The 21,557-nt window shown below is 38.9% G+C and overlaps 1 protein-coding gene across 1 annotated transcript; it reads right to left on the reverse strand.

Annotated features, from left to right (window-relative positions):
- Nucleotides 1-259: 259 nt before the first annotated feature.
- TMBIM4 (transmembrane BAX inhibitor motif containing 4) lies at nt 260-19,809 on the reverse strand. Its single transcript, XM_047067210.1, has 7 exons — nt 19,648-19,809; nt 16,037-16,145; nt 14,533-14,638; nt 10,152-10,185; nt 7,336-7,453; nt 1,087-1,132; nt 260-523 (listed from the first exon to the last, which is right to left on the reverse strand). Exons 1-7 carry the CDS (start codon nt 19,742-19,744, stop codon nt 317-319), a joined length of 717 nt encoding a protein of 238 aa, XP_046923166.1. The 5' UTR covers nt 19,745-19,809; the 3' UTR covers nt 260-316.
- Between the last annotated feature and the right edge of the window lie 1,748 nt (nt 19,810-21,557).

Below are 21,557 nucleotides of genomic sequence, written 5' to 3' on the forward strand. Positions count from 1 at the left end.
TAAAGAATAGTTAAGATTTATATTACTAGAATATAATCTAGTAATTATATATTTATCATTTATATGCATATAATTATAATTACTATTATAATTACTACTATATAACAGTAATACAGAGATTGCTATTATACTATAGTATAATACTACACTATAATATTCTATATATATTATACTATACTATAGTATAATATTATACTATATTATAGCAATGGCTCAGAAGTACATAGCATATACATAAAGTCACAAAAGTATTTACTAGTTAATTATATCCCAAACTTTATTACTTAATGAATCAGTTTCCAAACACTGCTCTCAATCACTTTTTATTAACTGCTTCCAAAAACCGCAACAGATGCAGGAATAGATTGATGACATCCAAGTAGAGGCTGATGGCAGCTAATACATACTCTTCAGGTGACAGCCTATGCATCAGGGAGTGTGTGTCATAGATGATGAATCCGCAGAAAAGGAGGGCTCCCACAGCAGCCAAGACCAACTCCACTGTTTCGTTATAGAAAAATAACTACAGGCAAGATATTAATAAGTTTGTATTTAAGAACGATATTAAGAATACTTGAGTTACTTGCTCTGAAGTTACACATGGTATGTACATATTTAATAATGCTTTACAACTTTAAATACAAATGTTAAACATAGAAAAAGTCCAGGCAAGTCCATCATCATCTCTGTTGGATGAAAGGATGAATGGATGAGTCAATCGATGGATATCCTCCCTTCTATTAAATTACCCACCTGACTTTGAACAGTAGCATTCCAAATATAAATCATTTAAAAGTAGATTTCTTTTTCAGAATTATACGTGTCATTTGGAGGTGAGCAATTACAAGTGAGAGCCTCTTTCTATGTAATTTAACTGATATGTTCATCTTTCTTTCAATCCATAATACTGATTAACATAAGACCCTAGTTTTTTAAAAGGTAATTTTTAAGTCATTCTACATACAAGTATTCCAAAAAATTATAACCAAGTATCCTATCACAAGAGTACCTCTTATAGCTTTTCAAGATTATTTATATTGACATGGCCAGAAGTAAATTTCAAGTTAGCATTTTAAAACAACTTACCTTCAAGATTCCAGACAAGCACAAAATCCACAAAATAGCAAACAGTCTATAAAAACAAAATATTAGTGATTTAGAATATTGTTCCCTACCAAAAAACTATGTAAATTGATGCAACATTTTCTGAAAAAAAAAATACATCCATCCTGACATTTGCCAAAGCATAAGTGAACTATAAGAGTTCATAAACAGGGGCACCTGAGTGGCTCAGTTGGTTAAGCGTCCAACTCTTGATTTCAGCTCAGATCACGATCTCACAGTTTGTGCGATCGAGCCCCTCGTCGGGTTCGGCACTAACAGCACAGATTCTGCTTGGGATTCTGTCTCTCTCTCTCCCCCCCAACTTGTGCCCTCGTGCACTCTCTCTATCCCAAAATAAATAAACTTAAAAAAGAGTTCATAAACATACAATGAATACTGTAGAATACTCAGAAATTGAAAAACCAGCTATCGATTCAACATTTGTTTTTATGGTGAACAAAACTAGATTAAAGTACCATTCTTAAAGTTTTCAATTGGAACACCAAAAAAACACTGATATAAGCAGAAATATCATTAGAAGCATTTTAAGCCAGAAATCGATAAAACTTTTAGAACAATGAACAAATGAAACGTAACTATTTTTAAACCAAATAACAGTGTCAAATTAGTCTGTGAATATGCATATCTATTAAAGTTCCCAATGTACTATTTTATTCTAATGTATTATAGAACTTACTTTATGCACATAAATTTACCACTGCTATAATTTCATGAGTTACCACTCATACATATTATATATGATGTATAATGAGGTATTATAAAGTATAAACATACGACACAGGACATCTAAGCAGTCAGTCCTTTGTTATCAAATATGCGATGTGAATACACATCTGCTGCTTTAGGTCACAAGGAAGTACTGGGGTCAAATGTACCCTTCCTCCTTAAGTAAAAAACACACAAAACATGAAATAACAGTTTTCAGTCCCTGAACAGCAAACAGCATGGCACAGTAGTTCCTGAGATAAGGGAAACAGAAGAGGTAAGCTCTATAAGCGACCCAGCTGGAAAAGAGTTTCCGGACCACAGTGTAGGGACAAGAACCCATAGGAAGCCCTCTGGTCTCCCTGATTTGAGGAGGTGAGAATTCAGAAGTCAGAGAGGCCCACATGGATAGAATTCACAGAGCCAAGTTCCAGAAAGGAGAGAGCTGTACAGAGAGCTAGTTGGCTCTGGTGATATGCAGAGAGTCCCCTTTAAGTCTTTAGCTGAGCACAGATCAATGCATACTCATGAGGAAGTGACAAAGGCGGGGGAAAGAGAAGCAGGCAGAACAATCCTCAGAGCCCAAACGGGAATAGGAATAAGTTCGCCCTAATCAAAGTGGAAAGACCTCCTAAGACGTGGGGTTTGAATAATTCTTAGAAAGATACTGTCTCAACAGTGGGACCAAATTAGCCCTAACCTAAACACTGTTCTGGACCCACCTAACAGTGCTTAAAAACAAGCATCAAAAGGTTCAGGCAGTTTCCAAGGAACTTAACAGCTTAAGAGAAGAATAAAACCAAAGATATTTAAAGGAAAGAAAAAAATCAGCGCCCAACAATATAAAATTTACAATGACAAGCATCTAATAAAAAATTAAAAGGCATGCAAAAGAACCAGGAAACATGACCTATAACAATGAGAAAAATCAATCAATATAAATAACTTCAGAAATGACACAACGATAGAATTAGTAAATGACATTAAAAAATATATTCCATATGTTCAAGGAGTTAGAGGAAAGCATCGCCATGAGAAGACAAGGGGAAGATATATATTTTTAAGACACAGACTAAACTGAATTTCCATAAATGAAAAATATGTCAAAAGAAAAATATTCTGGTTGGAATTAACAGCAGATTAGACACTAAAGAACACATTACCAAATTAAAAGTAGCAACAGAAATGAACCAAAATGAATCACAGAGAGAAAACCGAGGAGAAAAAATAAATAAATAAACCGAGTATCCATGAACTGTTGGACAACATCAAGAAGCCTAATGTATATGCTGAAGTCTCAACAGAGAAGGCAAAATCTAAAAATGTTTCAAGTAACAGTTCCTGAAAATGTTCCAAACATGATGAAAATTTTAAACTGACAATCCAACCAGAAGAAACATGAGAAAACCACACCAAGGAGTATCATAATCAAATTACTGAAAATGTTAATCAAATTACTGAAAATTACTGAGAAAATATTAAAGGCAGATGGAGGATAAAAGACATTATGTACAGAGGAACAAAGATAAGAAAGACAGAAGACTTCTTGTCAAGAACTACCTGAACCAGAATACTATGGAATGATATCTTATAAAATATGGAAAACAGGAAAAAAAAAATCACCCAAACCTAGAATCCTACACTCCATAAAAATAACATTTAAAACCAAAGGCGAGGGGCGCCTGGGTGGCGCAGTCGGTTAAGCGTCCGACTTCAGCCAGGTCACGATCTCGCGGTCCGTGAGTTCGAGCCCCGCGTGGGGCTCTGGGCTGATGGCTCGGAGCCTGGAGCCTGTTTCCGATTCTGTGTCTCCCTCTCTCTCTGCCCCTACCCCGTTCATGCTGTGTCTCTCTCTGTCCCAAAAAAAATAAATAAACGTTGAAAAAAAAAATTAAAAAAATAAAATAAAATAAAATAAAACCAAAGGCGAAAAAATATTTTTTCAGACATGCAAAAGTTGAGATCAAGAGACCAGCACTGTAAGAAATATTAAAAAGAAAGCCCGCAGGCAGAAGGAAAATATAAGATGGAAATTTGGATCCACACAAAGAAATGAAGAACAGAAATGACAAATATGTGGGTGAACATAAAAGATTTCATGTATTTTTAAGTCTCCTTAAAGGATAATTTAATGTTTTGAACAAAGATAATAATATTTTACGAGGTGTGTAACATATGTGGAATTAAAAGTTACAGTAACAATAGCACAAAGGCAGGGGAGAGGACATGTAAGTTTGCTATACAGGAAATGGTATATGACTTAGAGGTAGATGAGGATGATTTAAAGATGTGTACTGTAGGGGGCTCTGACTGGCTCAGGTGGTAAAGCATGAGACTCTTGATCTCGGGGTTGTGAGTTCAAACCCCACGCTGGGTGTAGAGATTACTTAAATAAATTTTAAAAATGTGGAGTAAGAAGAAAACAAACAAATAAATAAACAGTAAAACCTAGAGCAACCCCTACTTAAAAGAGCTATAGCTAATAACTAATACAAGAGATAAACAATCCGAAGGAAGGAAAAGAGGGAAAAAGGTACAAAGAACAGACAGGACAAACAGCAAGAAAACAAATGCTGAGATAGTGGACTTAAATTCAATCAGATCAATAATCACATTAAATGTTAGTAGTCTACTCCAATTAATAGCAGAGATGGTCATATTGGATTTAGAAAAAAAAAAAAAAAAAAGCAAGAGCCAACCATATGCTGCCTGTAAGAAAACTATTTCAACTATAAAGCCACAAATCAACTAACAATTAAAGGATGGAAAATGGTTTACCATGCTAACATAATTAAAAGAAAGCTGAGGTATGGGGCGCCTGGGTGGTTCAGTTGGTTAAGCATCCGACTTCGGCTCAGGTCATGATCTTGCGTTTCATGAGTTCAAGCCCCGCATCAGGCTCTGTGCTGACAGCTCAGAGCCTAGAGCCTGTTTCAGATTTTGTGTCTCCCCCTCTCTCTGCCCCTCCCCTGCTTGTGCTCTCTGTCTCTCAAAAAATGAATAAATGTTTAAAAAAAAAAAAAAAAGAAAGAAAGCAAGCAAGCAAGCAAGCTGAGGTAAGTGTATTGATAAAGTACTTTAGGGCACAAATATTACCAGAGATAACTACTACAGAGTAATGAAAGGATCATCAAGAGGACATAACAATCCTAAATGTTTATGCAACTAAAAACAGAACTTCAAAGTAACAGGCAGCAAAACTTACAGATATGATGAGAGAATCATACACTAATCCGTACTTGTACTTGGAGATTTCACTACTACTTTGACATTGATAGAATGAGCACACAGAAAAGACTGGTTAAGCACACAGAACACTTAAACAACACTATATCAATGAGCCTGACTTAACTGACATTCATCAAACACTGATCCAACAGCAACAAAACATACATTCTCTTTTAGTGCACAAAGAACATTTACTAAGTATTGTAAGATGACTCTCAATAAATACCTAAGGACTGAAATCATGCAGAATATGTTATTTAACAACAAAATAAAATCAGAAATTAAGTATATAATAGTATCATAACCCAGTGTGGTGAATTGAGGGCATGGTGAGATTCCAGCTCTCAATTCCCTTGCTGGAATAGCCACAAAATTTCTACTGAGACATCTGGAAGACCGAAGTCAGAATGACGTATCATAACAACACATAGTATAGATCCTTCAGGACTGAAATGGACTCAGAACTTGCTTTTCCACACTTAAACCTTAGGAAAACTCCAAAGCTTCTGCACCAAGGAGTATGGGGAAAGTGGCATTAAGAAAGCAGCTGAGGTTTTACTCTACTCACAAGCTAATAATGAGGTAGCCTGGCACAGTTTCATGGATGACCGTAGAAAACATGAGACCCCTAGGTCTGATACAAAGCAATAGCAGTTGTTAAAGAACAAGCACAGTAGATTGGTGTTGTCAGAGCAGAGAAGTAAGAGAGCTAGTAGAAGGCTGAAGAAAGAAAGTGCGACACTGGCATTTAAGATTTCTTCAGTGGAACAATCCCTAGTGACCACAAAGTCCGCAGTGTAGCCATGGCAGGGAGATGAAAAGTTGCTGAAGAAGAGGACCAGACACACTGAGAAGCTAAGGTGATAGATGGGCCTAACATGTGGTGCAATGCTAGAATCTTTAAACAATGAGGAAAGCTTGGGGTGCCTGGCTGGCTCATAGTACAGCATGCGACTCTTGATCTCGGGGTTGTGAGTCCGAGCCCAACGCTGGGTGCGGCGATAACTTAAAATAACAAAAAATAAAAAGAACGAGGAAGGCCTGAACAAAGGGAATCAGTGGCGATAATGAGGATGATTAGGAAGTATAGAGCCGGACAACATACACCTTAGAGCAATGGATTTCTAGCACACTAAAGAAATAACGAAAGTAGCACTAGGGGACTGAAGCAGTTGGCAATACTAACCCCCTACCCAAACTACATAGGGTGTGTGCGAATGAGCAGCTAGAGAACAATGTTCTCAAGGAGGAATCAAGTTTCAACTGAAATAAGAATAATATATTATGAAGAGGCTGAAACATAAAGTAAGATTATTTACCAGAACTGGATTTCTAGAGACTACACTAGAACGGATGGGAGACAGGGAGCACATGGAGACTGGCATGAGAAGAAGCAGAGAGCAAATCTTTCACCGTATGTACCACACGAGTATGTATCCACACCACAGCACTAAAAGCAGGAAATGGAAAAAATATTGCCTGTAAATCAAACTCCATTTTAATACAATGATTTAAGCATCTTGCACAATTGTCAGTGTTGGATGACTAGTTGTATCTTATCCCAACAGAGATTTCTGGTAACCTGGATTTCCAGGGGGAAAGAAGGGGATGAAAGAATGTTTTGCCACAGTAGACTTTTGTAAATTTTTAATGTTGTAACAGGAAAAAGGACAGACGATGCTTGGGTGATGATATGCCAACAGGAAGCCATTATGAGCTTAGAAAAGAATATATGCATTCTTACCAGGTGAGGGCAACACTGTACCATTATCCTACATAAAAAGTATCATTCCATATATTTATTAGTTTGAAGAAAGATACAGGTTAATCTAGATAGGTCAAAAAGGCTTTAAAGTTCATGCAGGTATCACCAACACCTGGGTTTCTCCCACAAAGAAGAGAGTGGATGGTCTTGGTAACAATGATGTTAAGACAAAGGCCTGAATAATTTAGTAAGTTCCATAGCATTCATAGAGCATACAAGCCTAGCCTCTCTAGAAAACTGGGTTTGTTTGTTTTTTGTTTTTGTTTTTTGTTTGTTTGTTTCTTGACATTCCCGTTCCTTTCAATATAGAGCGGAAGCAAATGACTCAAAGCCACTTTCCATCTCCCTGTATGTTCTGGGAGTAGAGCCCGGCCTTAATACTCAGAGAGATGACCTCTCATCACCCTCCATTTTAGAAGGCAGTATCCAAAGCTAACAATATAGCACTTATCTTAGGACAACCTATAATGTTAAGGATATTTATCTATCATAGTCATGAACATATAACTTACCCTGCTCCAAATTTGCTGAAATCTCTCTTAGATTGAAGAGTATATGCGGTCAAACCAAGAAATACGGCAGTAGTCAGTATAAATGCTTGCAGAATAATATATATATCATAGAAAGAAACTGTAAAATTAAAAAACACTGATTAAAAATGCACTTAAACATACTCAATTTTAAACAGCGTTTTCCCCTGGCATTTAGCAGAAATGCTGTATTTTCTTCGGTACTACTTGCCAATAAAAATAGAAGACTCTTTATCCAGCCTTGGAAGGTAAAACCACACCCACACTGCAATAAACAGGCTCCAAAATACTCATTCATACAAAATAAAGGGGTCACATCATTATGAAGTTAAAGAGACGACTGGAGAGATATGACACAGCCAGGTGGTTCAGGATTTGGGGGATACGGTGGGATGACTCCCACCATCTCTGTCCCAGCTGAGTTTTATGACGATCTGTGGTGACTGTCCTTTATTGACTTAAGTATCAGTAGGGATGAATGGGGTCCTGTGGCTGACTGGGAATCACCGGGCAGTAGCAGCAATTCTAGCAATCACCTGCTTCATTGCATAACCCAGTCCATCAGCCCAAATCAAAGAAACTAGGCAAGAAAAAACGCTGGCACTGTCTGGGATTGTCTGCCATTCATCAACCCTGTAGACAATAGGAACCAGCCACTAACTGTGTTATATCCATACCTGCATCATCTTGGAATACAGAAATGGGGGTTTCCTGAATATATACCAAATTCCCTTCTGAAATTTTAGAATGAACATCTGAATTGACCATGGCTATTGTAATTATAACACAACTGCTTAACATTTTAACAAAATGCTAAATTGTAACCTCTTTAAAGGAGGTTAAGTACTTTCAACCAAAACCATTTAAGTAATTTTTAATTTTTCAGGAATTAATTTCTATTCTTAAATACTACATATAGAACTTCTCTATTTCTGGGGTGCCTGGGTGGCTCAGTTGGTTAAGTGTCCAACTTCGGCTGGGGTCATGATCTCACGGTCTATGAGTTCGAGCCCCGCATCAGGCTCTGTGCTGACAGCTCAGGGCCTGGTGCCTGCTTCAGATTCTGTGTCTCCCTCTCTCTCTGCCCCCCCCTGCTCATGCTCTGTCTCCCTCTGTCTCAAAAATAAATAAACGTTAAAAATAAATTAAAAAAAAAAGAATTTCTCTATTTCTATCGTTATAGGATCAGGAAGGTAAATGCAGAGAAGGAAAAACATGAAGTTATCTTGTCAACAATTTTAGAATGAGATTAGGTGGAAAGGATATTATAATTAAGGAGGAAAATAGAGTTCTCAGATTATCCCATCTGTGTATGTCCACCCCTATTCCAATAACCCTGAAATAGGAAATCTTTCTCCTCCTATATCCATTACACATGGTGGGAGCCAGGGAAGACAGAGATGGACTTGATAATAACATGGATAGTAACATTAATAATAATGTTAATAATAATAAATAATTGGGGCGCCTAGGTGGCTCAGTTAACTGTCCAAGTCTTGATTTTGGCTTAGGTCATATCTCACAGTCAGGAGACTCAGCCCCGCCTCAGGCTCTGTGCTAAACAGGGAGCCTGCTTAAGGTCCTGTCTCCTCTCCCTCCCTCCACCCCACCCCTGCTCACTCATGTGTATGTGTATGCACGCTCTCTCTCAAAATATAAAAAATTTAAAAATAATTTAGAAAAAGGAAAGGTTCTACCAAAAATAAATATTAAGTAAATGTTAATACTTCCTTTCTATGTTGAGAAATTTCAATCCTATTTATTTTAGTAGTTATTATTATTGACTTATATTGATTCCTTTATAAAAGAAAGAAGTGAATTACCAAACAATATGTAGATTCAATAAAACTGGCTTAGGTTAAAAGCAACAATGACAAAATAGGAAAAGACAAATATGTTACACATAATGATTAACAATTAACTATTATTGTAATAGTTAATTCTAACTTTTTTGGTACCCTAGGTTAATCATTTTGAGACTATCTGAATTTTTATTAATATTAAGTCATGGGGACGCCTGGGTGGCTCAGTCGTTTGGACGCCCGACTTCGGCTCCGGTCATGATCTCACAGTTCATGGGTTCGAGTCCCACATTGGGCTCTGTGCTGACAGCTCAGAGCCTGGAGCCTGCTTCGGATTCTGTCTCCCTCTCTCTCTGCCCCTCCCCTGCTTGTGCTCTGTCTCTCTCAAAAATAAATAAACATTAAAAAAAAATTTTTAAAAAAACAGTGAGTCATGAAAATTTTTACTTGAGGCATTACATATGATACATCAAATAATTATGACAATTCATTTCTTTTCTTTTTTTTTTTAACAGACACTTCTATCAAATACATATTTAACACCAAATATAAAACAGAATTACCAAGTTTCTTATAGTGCCATTCAATAAAATATGATGTAATAATGAAGCACAGTTCAGTGTAGCAGTTTGAGAGGCTCAGCTCATGTGATGAAAATGTATGGCTCAAAATATATTTTATCAGTTCCTCCAAGGCCCCTTTAAATCAGGAAAACATTAGCTGTCTCGTTTTTTATAAATGGATAAACACACATGAATACTGTTCTCCATTCTGCTGTTTTCTTAACTCTTTTCCACTTCCTCTAAGCTTAGTTGAACTACATAAAGTATAAACATTTAATTTTGCTTATATTTTAGGAATTCTTCATCCTATGCTATATATTTGAAATATGACATTTCATGAAGTTAAGCGTTAGTCCCAAACACCTTTTTACACAAAAGATTTATCCACATTAAAAAGTTAATGTAACATAAGAGAAGCAGAATTACGGCTTACCAACAAAGGCCACAGTCAGAGCTTCGAACAGTGTCTGAAAAAAGAAACTAAAATTACACAGATGCACATAAAATTTACACTAAATCATGTACATATTCTAATTACTAAGAGTTCAATGTGATTCCATGTTTATGATCTCATTTTAGCTTCAGAGCAGCCTTTGAATTACACGGGACATTTGGTAAGCCCACCATAATGAAAATGAGACCTCAAGGGCACCTGGCTAGCTCAGCTGGAAGAACACATGACTCATGATGTTGGGGTCGTGAATTCGAGCCCCACACTGGGGAGATTACTTAAATAAATAAAGCTTTACAAAAAAGTAAAAAGAAAATGAGACCTCAAAGTATTGAGTAGGAGTATTTAGATTCTAATAGTGATCCTTAAACCCTAACTAGGGTTTTCGTATCTGTAACAGGAACAGAATAGTATGGGAAATTCCATTTTTCATACTCTCTGTAAGTAAAAAGAAATTACAAATGATATGCCCATCCATAAAAACTTCTAGTGGCACACACACCTAGGAAGAATAAAATATTTAGGTAGCACTCTGGTGTGGCAGTCCTGAAACCGTCTCCCAGTATTCTCTCCTTCTTCCCTAGTAACAGAATTTTTACCTGGACACACAGCTGTTCAGGTTAAACATTACATTTCTCAGGTTCCCCTGCAGCTAGATCTGGTCATAGGACTTTATTGTAGCTAATAGAATGTGGGTGGAGAGGTGTACAACTACTAAAAAAAAGGGGGCTTGCTCTTCCCTTTATCTTCTCATTTAAAAAAAAATTTTTTTTTAATGTTTATTCACTTTTGAGAGAGACAGAGCATGAGCGGGGAAGGGGCAGAGAGAGAGGGAGACACAGAATCTGAAGTGGGCTCCAGGCTCGGAGCTGTCAGCACAGAGCCCAACGCGGGGCTCGAACTCACGAACTGTGAGAACTGAGCCACCCAGGCGCCCCTCTCATTTTTTTTTTTTTTATTTTTATTTTTTTTCAACGTTTATTTATTTTTGGGACAGAGAGAGACAGAGCATGAACGGGGGAGGGGCAGAGAGAGAGGGAGACACAGAATCGGAAACAGGCTCCAGGCTCCGAGCCATCAGCCCAGAGCCTGACGCGGGGCTCGAACTCCCGGACCGCGAGATCGTGACCTGGCTGAAGTCGGACGCTTAACCGACTGCGCCACCCAGGCGCCCCTTTTTTTTTTTTTTAAATAACTGGATGGAATGTGGATATTGGTGGTGAGCTAACTTATGCCACACAATGCTTAAGGAGTACTTGAACTTCAGCAAGTGTCTGCGCCCCTGACAACTTCACTAAACAGTCATGCAGATTTTTACATGAAAGAGAGGTAAGCCATCTTGCTTCCCCCATGTCACATGCAGCTGAACTCATATCCTAATACAAGATTTAGGGACATTGAGTCTTAATCCTCCAGCTTCTCTTTCTCCTCATCTACATGCCTTTGTTTCGTCTGACATGCTTACTCTAGTTAGATTTTACCAACTATCTGATTAGACCGGATCACAAAGCCAAACCAGAAGTAACAAGCAGTGGCTGTATACTCATAGTCCTGGGAGAAGCCCTCCCAGTAACTCTCCCCACCTGAAATCAAGAAATCTAACAGAACTAGAGCAAAAATGGCATTAGAAATGGGCACACACGTGGAGGCAATGAAGCCACCGCCCCATTTTGTCATAATGCTGTTGGCAGCGTCAGGGAAGTGGTAGCAAAAGATGATAGAAAGATTTTTTTTTTTTTCCGGGCAAATATGATCGTACCACTTTCCTGATACTTGTAACATGACTTGAGGTAAGAAATCCTACCCCCTACTCAAGTATCCAAAGGAAACGGGACAGGATGAACAGGAGAAAAGATAAGACTAGGAAAACATACCACCACCCCAAAATAATGCCCTCTTTTAAGTATGTGAACACACACACACACACACACACACACACACACACACCCTTCTAAAACAAGATAAGATCCACCTCCTTGCTTACTTTGGTAGAGCAGGACAAAGTAACCTCGTATCAGAGGTCTCTGAATAATCTGAAATGTATTTTACATGCTTCCTTAGTTGTTCACCCATTTTTAGCTATGGGTATAGGAATAAGTGATCACCTTGCCCACAAGCATTTGGCTAATGCTTTTCTAGTAGGTTCTCTCTCTGATGAACAAAAGTCAGTCCATACCAGAGAGAAATCAACCACAGTCTTTTTGAAAGGAGGCTGGCTTTATATACAGGTGAAGAGGAACTCCATATGACAGTTTCTTTTTATGACCTTCTCTCTCTCCTAGGACAAAGATGACTGGGGCAGGAATTGGTATCTAACCCTAGGACTACCAACCCGTGTATTGGTTAACAACCTACAATGTGACCTGTGCCAATAATAAGCAGTGCCAATCAGATTCTTTCTCACTTGGGAATCTAAACTTAGAGAAAGAAGTTATGGCAGCAGGAGCTAAAGCTAAAGGTTAACAAACCATATGAGGGCCCACAATGCACCATATAAAAACTAAAGATAGCAGGGGCGCCTGGGTGGCTCAGTTGGTTAAGCGTCTGATTCTTGATCTCAGCTCAGGTCATGATCTCAGTGTGTGAGTTAGAGCCCCTCATCAGGCTCCGTGCTTATGGTGCAGCTGACAGTGCAGAGCCTGCTTGAGATGCTCTCTTTCTTCTCTCTCTCTCTGCCCTTACCCCACTTGCTCTCTCTCTTAAAAATAAATAAATAAACTTAAAAAAAAAATAACTAAGCAAAGAGGAAAACTATGTGTAAGGACAACTGTAAGGTAGAAAAGAGATGTTACAGAAGGGGGAAGAGACTCCCAATTCTTGCTTCGAATTCCCTACAATAGCATCATTCCTGGAAGCTTCCTCTAGTGTTCCTTGTCTAATTCTTAAGGCCCCTTCTTGGGGGCTTCCCAAGCTCTTATAAACTTCACATTACTTGAGATAACTTGGGTTAGGGTTCTGATACCTGGCAAACAAAAGAACCTAAGATTTAAATGAATAACCTGTCCTATAATTGAAATTTCTAAAGTCATGAGCTTTTGTTTCATCATATTAACATAAACTTGTTACCAGAATTCACAAACTTTCTTTAGTTTAAAGCATTTTAATCTGGTAAATAGCATTTTCACTCTTATTTGACGATAAAATTAGCATTAGTTTGAAATGTTTTGAAGTAAATTTTTAGGTTAGAACCCAAAGTCATATTGGATATGAGAACAAGAAAAATAATTTAAAAGATATATAACTTGAGCCTTACAACTCATTCTGGTCATATTATAGGATTGGGTTTTAATAGGTAGTAGTTTGGGTTTTAATTTTCACAAACATCTAAACAAACATGACCTAAAGTTAAGTTCCCCAATTATTTATTTATTTATTTATTTATTTATTTATTTATTTATTTAGCAAGAGAGAGCATAAGCAGGGGAGGGGCAAAGAGAACGTGAGAGAAAGAGAATCCCAAGCGAGCTCCATGAGCCCAATGCTGGGCTTGAACTCGTGAATCCATGAGATCATGACCTGAGCTGAAATCCAGAGTCAGACACTTAACTGACTAAGCCACCCAGGCTCCCCTCCACAATGATGATTTTAAAACAAATTAGTAGAGCACATCAACTGAGCAAAATGGTGCTTTAAAAGAACAGAGTACTAAGATAAAAATAACACTGAGGGGGTGTCTGAGTGGCTCAGTCGGTTGAGTGTCTGATTTTGGTTCAGGTCATGATCTCACAGTTCATGCGTTTGAGCCCCACGTGTGGGGCTCTGTGCTGACAGCTTGGAGCCTGGAGCCTGCTTTGGATTCTGTGTCTCCTCCTCTGCCCTTCCCCAACTCACGCTTGCTCTTTTTCCTTCTCTCTCAAAAATAAACATTGGAAAGAAATTAAAAAATAAGTAACACTGAGGAGTTAATCATAAAGATTTGAATTTAAGGTCTATGAAATTAAGGCTATAATTTTTTTTCTCAAGGAAATCACAGAATATTAGGGATACAAAGTATCACAGGGATAATCTACTCTAACATTTTCATTTTACATACAAGCTAACTAGGTACAGAAAGGCTAAACACCCTGCCAAATGTCACATAACCAGATGGTGGCAAAGCCAAGTCATGAGAGTCCAATTCATTATTCTTTTCCACTATGTCATAATATCGATAGAAAAAAAAAAAAAACTTTGAAACTGACAAAGGTTAATTTTAAAAGACTAGAAAGTTACAAGTAATTTCCTAAGATATTTGAATTTATTAAAAACTCATTACTTTTGTTTTGCTACTATTTATTACATATGTACTTGCACTCAATGAAATAAAGAAAGTTAAAACACAAGAATAAAACGTTAAAGTAACAGATACTGCCAAAATACTCACAAATCCAAAAAGCAGGTACAGGTTAAGGGGATGCTTATGTCTGTTTACAGTCAATGCTAAAATCAAACCCAAAGATCCAAGGGCAAACACCAAAATTAAGGCAGGACTAAAAGACATAAAATTAAAAGCATTTTTAAGCTTAAGAACAGTATAAATAGTATTAACCAATAGAATAAAATCTGTCTGTTGTATTTGTGTGTATTTGTGGTGTGGAAGGAACCACACCAAACTGTCAAAAGAAACTATTTTTCCATTCACGGAATTTGAGGAGTGTGAGCTGGGGAAGCGCAGCAGGACAAAGAAAAGAGCCCATAATAAATGGGGAGTACTTTTCCTTTTTACTTCAGGAACTTTTAGCATATTTGAATATTTTTGCAATTAGCATACTGCTTTTTAAAACTGACATAAAGAATAGCTATTAAATAATAAACAAATTTTATATACATCTACTATGTAGCTATCATTTAAATTAAAGGACTTTACCTCAAATAGCAAACTAATTTTTTTGTAGGGGAAGTGATGATAGAAATTGTCTACTTCCAAGAAAATATTCATTCTTTCTTTTTCCTTTCTTAATGTTTGATTTATTTTAGAGAGAGACACAGTGTATGAGCAGGGGAGGGGCAAAGAGAGAGACACAGAATCCAAAGCAGGATGCGAGCTATCAGCGCAGAGTTTGGTGCGAGGCTCGAACTCATGAACGGTGAGATCATGACCTGAGCTGAAGTTGGACGCTTAACCAACTGAGCCACCCAGGTGCCCATATTTTTCCTTTAATATAAAAAAATCTATATAACTTTTAGCTATGGAAATAATTATTTTGGAGGACAAATCTTAAACAAATTAGGGATGAACCACATGAAGCTCCTTTGGAAATTTCTCAGTGAAATCATCCTAGTCATGAGCCAACACCAAGATAAGTTAAACACACGGTTATTAGTGCTTATTCAAGCACTGTCTTAGGCTTTGAGGACTGGGCATAAGTATAGTAAAAGCAAAAAAATTAAAATTCAAAACTGCATACAGTAGGGATGCCTGGGTAGCTGGGTCGGTTAAGCGACCAACTCTTGATTTTGGTTTAGGTCAAGATCTCATGGTTCATTGGTTCGACCCCCGCATCAGGCTGTGCTGATGATAGTGTGGAGCCTACTTGGGATTCTCTCTCCCTCTCTCTTGCTGACCCTCCCCTGCTCATGCTCTCTCTCTTTCTCTCAAAATAAATAAATAAACTTAAAAAAACCTGCATATAGTAAAAATTCTTAATTTCATCAGAAGATGAAAATTTAACCCTACAAAACTGTCAGCTAAAAAGTTCAGAGGTAAGTACCATGTTGCAGAACCTTTTCTTTATCAAAACTAGTCTTACTCGTAAGAGTTAATAATGAACCTTTTTTACATTCTAACCTCAGAAGTTAATAGAGGAAAAAGCGAACTTTGCTTATAATATGCCCTTTTGATCATAAGCAGCAGCAGAAAATGACTCAAAATCATCTTATCACCTTACCTCTCATGTACAAATGTCCGTATAGACTCAAAGTATAAAAAAAAAGAAGATGTCACTGTAGTTAAGAGAACTTGCAGAGAAAGGATGCTGTAGACTTTTCTTAAAAAGCCTGAAAAAGAAAATAATTACACATGACAGTATTCTTAAGCATTTATCACAGAACAGCAGGAACAAATATGTTCTTAGAAACATTAAATTTTTATATATAATCTGTAAATCTTAATGCAAATAATGTAGCCTGTAACTTAAACTAAAAACAAAAACACTTCCAAAGAAATCACAAATTGTAAATGATAACTATCCCTCAAGAAGCATGAGTCTAAAAAAAATTAATAGGCCAGAATAAAAATGTTTTCAACCATGGGTGGCCTGGCTGGTTCAGTAGGTAGAGTATGTGACTCTTGATCTCAGAGTTTTTTTTTTAAGTTCGATCCCCATGTTGGGCATAGAGCTTACGAAAGAAAGAAAAGAAAAGAAAAAAGAAAAGAAAAGAAAAGAAAAGAAAAGAAAAGAAAAGAAAAGAAAAGAAAAGAGAAGAGAAGAAAAGGAAAGAAAAGAAAAGAAAAGAGAAAAGAAAGGAAGAAAGAAAGGAAGAAAGAAAAGAAAAGAAAAAAGAAACGAAAAGAAAAGAAAAGAAAATGTTTTCATCAAAAGGAAAAGAAAGTATAAAACACTGTTTGTACACAGCAGCATAAACAAAGCAAAAGATTACAAACAGAACATTTCCAAACAACAAATCTATCTTGAAACTGAAAAGCTAGAATAGAAAGCATATGGTTAGATACAAATTTTAAAAAGAAATCTTGATTTCCAAGCCATGCACCACTCTTCCCTTCCTCACCATGCTTTACCCACGCTAGCCACCTTTCTGTTCCCCAAGCATGCCAACTCCTTCCTATGTCTGGGCCTTTGTCCTTGCTATTTCCCCTGCCTGGAATGCCTTTATCCTTCTTTAGATGGAATGGTGGTTTAAAACAGCCACAATTTTTTGACACTCCGTTCAAGAGATTCACTTCTAACAACAAAAATAAGGCAGAAGTAGGGCGCCTGGGTGGCTCAGCTGATTGAGCGTCCGACTTTGGCTCAGGTCACGATCTCGCGGTATGTGAGTTCGAGCCCCACGTCGGGCTCTGTGCTGACTGCTCAGAGCCTGGAGCCTGTTTCAGATTCTGTGTCTCCCTCTCTCTCTCTCTGACCCTCCCCCGTTCATGCTCTGTCTCTCTCTGTCTCAAAAATAAATAAACGTTAAAAAAAAAATTAAAAAAAAAAATAAGGCAGAAGTGACAATGTATGGTATGCCTAATGCTAAGTCATAAAAGGTAATTTTTTAATACCTTAGTTAAAAAAAAAAGTAATACAGCCACCCACTTGCTCTTTCTTAGAGGACTCACTCTAGGGCACTGTTGCTCAACCTTCCTTTTTTCATTATTGTGAACCTAAGGAGCCTTCTGGACATTACTTTCCTAATAGTCTGCCGATAAAATTTTAATGCCGCATACATCTGTTTATGTACTACGGGTCTTTGGAAGGCTAAAATTATCGTAAAATTTGAGATTTTTTTGCCCTCCACCTCAAGAACAAATTTCCGCCCCCTTGGAGGCAATATTGTCCCACTGAGAGTGAATGCTACAGGAGCCAGACCTTCCAATATATCTCTTCATCTGGCTGTTTACCTACATCTTTTGGTAAACTGGTAAAAGTGTCTCCCTGAGTTCTGTGAGCTGCTCTGGCAAATTAATCAAACCCAAGGAGGGAGTCATGGGAACCTTCAACTTACAGCCAAGTCTAACAAGTTAAGGGTAACCTGGGGACCTATTACTTACAATTGGCATCTGAAGTGGGGTGGGAGTATTCTTATGGGACTGAGCCCTTAACCTGGGGGATCTGTTACTATCTACTAGGAGACGGTGTCAGAATTGAGTTCAATTGTAGGACCCACAGTTGGCGTCATGGAGAATTGGTGTAGAAAAAAAATTTTAAAAACCACACTTTGGTGACCAGAAGTGTCAGAACTGAAATGTTCTGTGTGAGCAGTGAAGAGAAACACAGGAGGACGAACTGGGTTTTTTCCCTACTCAAGGGGGAAAAGCAAGTTTGTCACTAAAACACGTATGATCCAGCGATTCCACTTTGCGGTATGTACATAAAAGAACTCAAAGCAGGATCTCAAGGGGGTACTGTGCCACATGTTTATAACAGCATCATTCATAGCAGGTGGAAGCTACCCAAGCCTCTACCAACAGATAAAGGGATTAACAAAATGTAGTTTATTTGCACAATGGAAAATTATTCATCCTAAAAAAGTGCCGTCTGACACACGCTACAAAATGGATACACCGTGAACACCTGCTAACTGAAATAAACCAGTCACAAAAAGACACATACTTCATGATTCACTTATATGAGGTATCTAGAGTAGCCAAATTCATAAAACAGAAAGTAGAATGGTAGCTGCCAGGCTCTGGGGGAGGGGAAGATAGGGAGTTGCTTGATGGTATAGTTTCGGTGTTGCAAGATTAAAAGGTCATGGAGATTGGTTGCACAACAATGTGAATATACTTCACACTACTGAACTGAAAAATGGTGGAGATGGTACACTTTTAATGGGCTGTTTCACCACCATTAAAATCTTAATTTAAAAAAACTACGCTCATTGGCCAAAACCATCCCAAAATTCCATTCCAAGAATAAAGATGTTAGGGATCGAGATTCTTAATGCATCAGATCTTCATAATTCCTTTTGCGGAACAAATTCCAGCCACAGGGATAGCCTGAAAATCTGGGGCAACTTCTGTAATCAATTGGCTGAACTAGAGCGGGCAATGAATTCCACTTACATGAAGGTAAGCATTTTATTTTAAGCATTTTAAATTCAACATAATTTCTGCCCATTAAATACTGTATAATTCCTTAAAACGAAGATTGCATTTTGATTGACCTCTAAAGCTTCCATTTCCAGCAACTGCGTCAGCGAATCCTCAAACTTGGGTGGCGTTCCAGGTGTTGCAGAGACTAGTGAACAAGAGATATGGTCCCTGCCCTCACAGATCCTACCATCCAGTAAAGGAGGCAGACAAGTAAATAGAAACCTGAAACGCGATCACATCCCCTACACCAAAGACGTGCCGGCAAGTAACTGCATTCAGGCGGACGTCACCATGATCGCATAATAAACTTATTTTCACCTTAAAAAGTAACCTTTAGTTTCTTTTAATATAAAGACGCCAAATTAAGGCTGCTGAGGTTTTCATCTACCCTTTCTACGCGGAGGAGGGAAAGGATTAAAGTGGGACGGGCTGCTGTTCCGGTTCTCGGTCGCACAGCCAGAGGACCACCACACCTCCCTAGAGCCGTGCTCTCCCCGGGCGCCCTGGCGGAGCGGAAGCGACACTTCCTCCCAACTCCCGGGGGAGGGCGCTCTTCCCAGGAGCCCGGGGCCTGGGGGAGGCGAGCTGGAAGCAGGGCTTCCGCTCTGAACTCCTGGAGACCCGCGCTGGCCTGCCAGCCCTGCCCGGGAGGCGTTGTCCCCGGAGGCCGAAAGCCGCCCCCAGAGGCCGACGACAGCGCAGCAGCCCCACGCAGGGCGGCCCGAAGGGGCGGGGGAGGCGTACCCATTCGGATGTGCACACTGGCAGAGGCCACGCAGCTGCCATAGTTGAAGTCATCCTCGATCGAGGAGCAGGGGTACCGGGGGTCGGGGTCGGCCATGTCCGTAGCAGAACCCCAGCCACCCCGCCCAGCGAGGCCCAGTACTCGGGCTCAACGGCCTTCGACCCACTTCCGGGATGAAGCAATCCAGCCCCAACTAGCCGAGTCGCCGCGCCCATCGATGCGCAGCACACGCTCATCGATGCGCTCACCTCAGCGCTTCAGTTCGGCTGGGGGAAAAGGAGGTTGCTTCAAGTTGGGGAAGGAGAGAAAACGAATGACGTTGTTCGCATCATCCGAAGTGAAACTTTTCTCAGAGTTTTCTCAACAAGGTGTTTCAGATCCTCTCGCCAGGAGAGTTGCTGAAAGCTATAGAACCGAGGCCCCATCCATCCATCCTTTCAACAAATCTCTCATTCACATATTCCATCCATAATCCACACGGGAGACACACTTTTAATTATATATTTTTTAATGTTAATAATAATCCCTAAGTTTCTTGAGCACTTTCTCTAAAGGCTTTCTGAATGAGATGATGCTTGATTAGAGCCAACCAGAGAAGAGTGGGCTGATGCAGGTAGGTAGGTTCTCAAGAGACCAGCATCTGCAAGAGGTGGGGAGATGGGGAACAAAGCTCAGTTAAGGTTAGATACAAATGACAAAGAATGAGACTAGATAGGAGCCCCTGGGTGGCTCAGTTGGTTAAGCGTCCTACTTCGGTTCAGGTCATGATCCCAGGGTTCACCAACTTCAGCTCAGGTCATGATCTCAGGGTTCACCAGCTTCGGCTCAGGTCATGATCTCAGGGTTCGTGAGTTCAAACCCCGTGTCCATTCAGTGCTGACAGCTCAGAGCCTGGAGCCTCCTTCGGATTCTGTGTCTCCTTGTCTCTGCTGCTCCTCCTCCTCCTCCTCCTTCTCTCTCTCTCTGCCCCCTCTCAAAAATAAGCATTTAAAAATAAAAAAAAAAAATGAGACTAGATAGATAAATAAAGGCCAGATCACTGTGTGCCAGATGCAGAATACATTGGAGAGAGCCATGACCAAAGGCAGGAAAAAGGGAATATTGGTTTAATCTAAAACAAATGATGAGGCAAATTCGATGGATCAGAGTGAATACTCATGGTATTGCTGTCATTCAAATACAAATATGAGATGTAGGTATTCCCAGAGTAATACCATCCCAGGGTTCCTTGGAGTTTTTTGATGAGTTTGCTTTGATCCACTCACATTCACCTAGTCTCCACTTTAACCGTAAACACTCAAAAGACTTAGTAAGTGGAGCTCAGAATAGCTGTGGAACTGTCTATTCTGAAACAAAATCCTTCAACTTGATGTTATTGGAAGCTTTTGTCAAAAGAACTAAACTCACTTCCAAAAAAGATGAGCCAACAAAACAAAACAAAACCTTACCTTTTATGATTTTCATTTTATAAGCATATTACTATTTTTTTAAGTTTATTTTGAGAGAGAGTGTGCATGCATGTGCAAATGGGGAAGGACAGAGAAAGAGAGGGAGGGAGAGAATCCCAAGCAGACTCCACACTCTCCGCGCAGTGCCCCACGCGGGGCTCGATTCCACTACTCATTAGATCATGACCTGAGGCAAGATCAAGAGTGGGACGCTTAACCGACTGAGCCACCCAGGCACCCCCATATTACCCATTTTAATATAAAATCATAAAAGGAGTTGCTAAATGGGACAAACTGGAGTTGTGCTGCCAATCCATCTTTTTATTAACTAAAAGCAGCATTTGTAGAATTTAATCCCCTACCTCTTTCCAGTTGCAAAAAAAAAAATAAATTCCAGATGGATTATGGATCTAAATGTGCAAGACAAAACAATAAAACTTTAAGAAGATAATATAGGAGAA

The sequence above is a fragment of the Lynx rufus genome, unplaced genomic scaffold, assembly GCF_022079265.1.
Source record: "Lynx rufus isolate CCGP_SWC_20201006 ecotype Redwood Valley unplaced genomic scaffold, mLynRuf1.p SCAF_7, whole genome shotgun sequence".
In the NCBI taxonomy this organism is placed as follows: domain Eukaryota; kingdom Metazoa; phylum Chordata; class Mammalia; order Carnivora; family Felidae; genus Lynx; species Lynx rufus.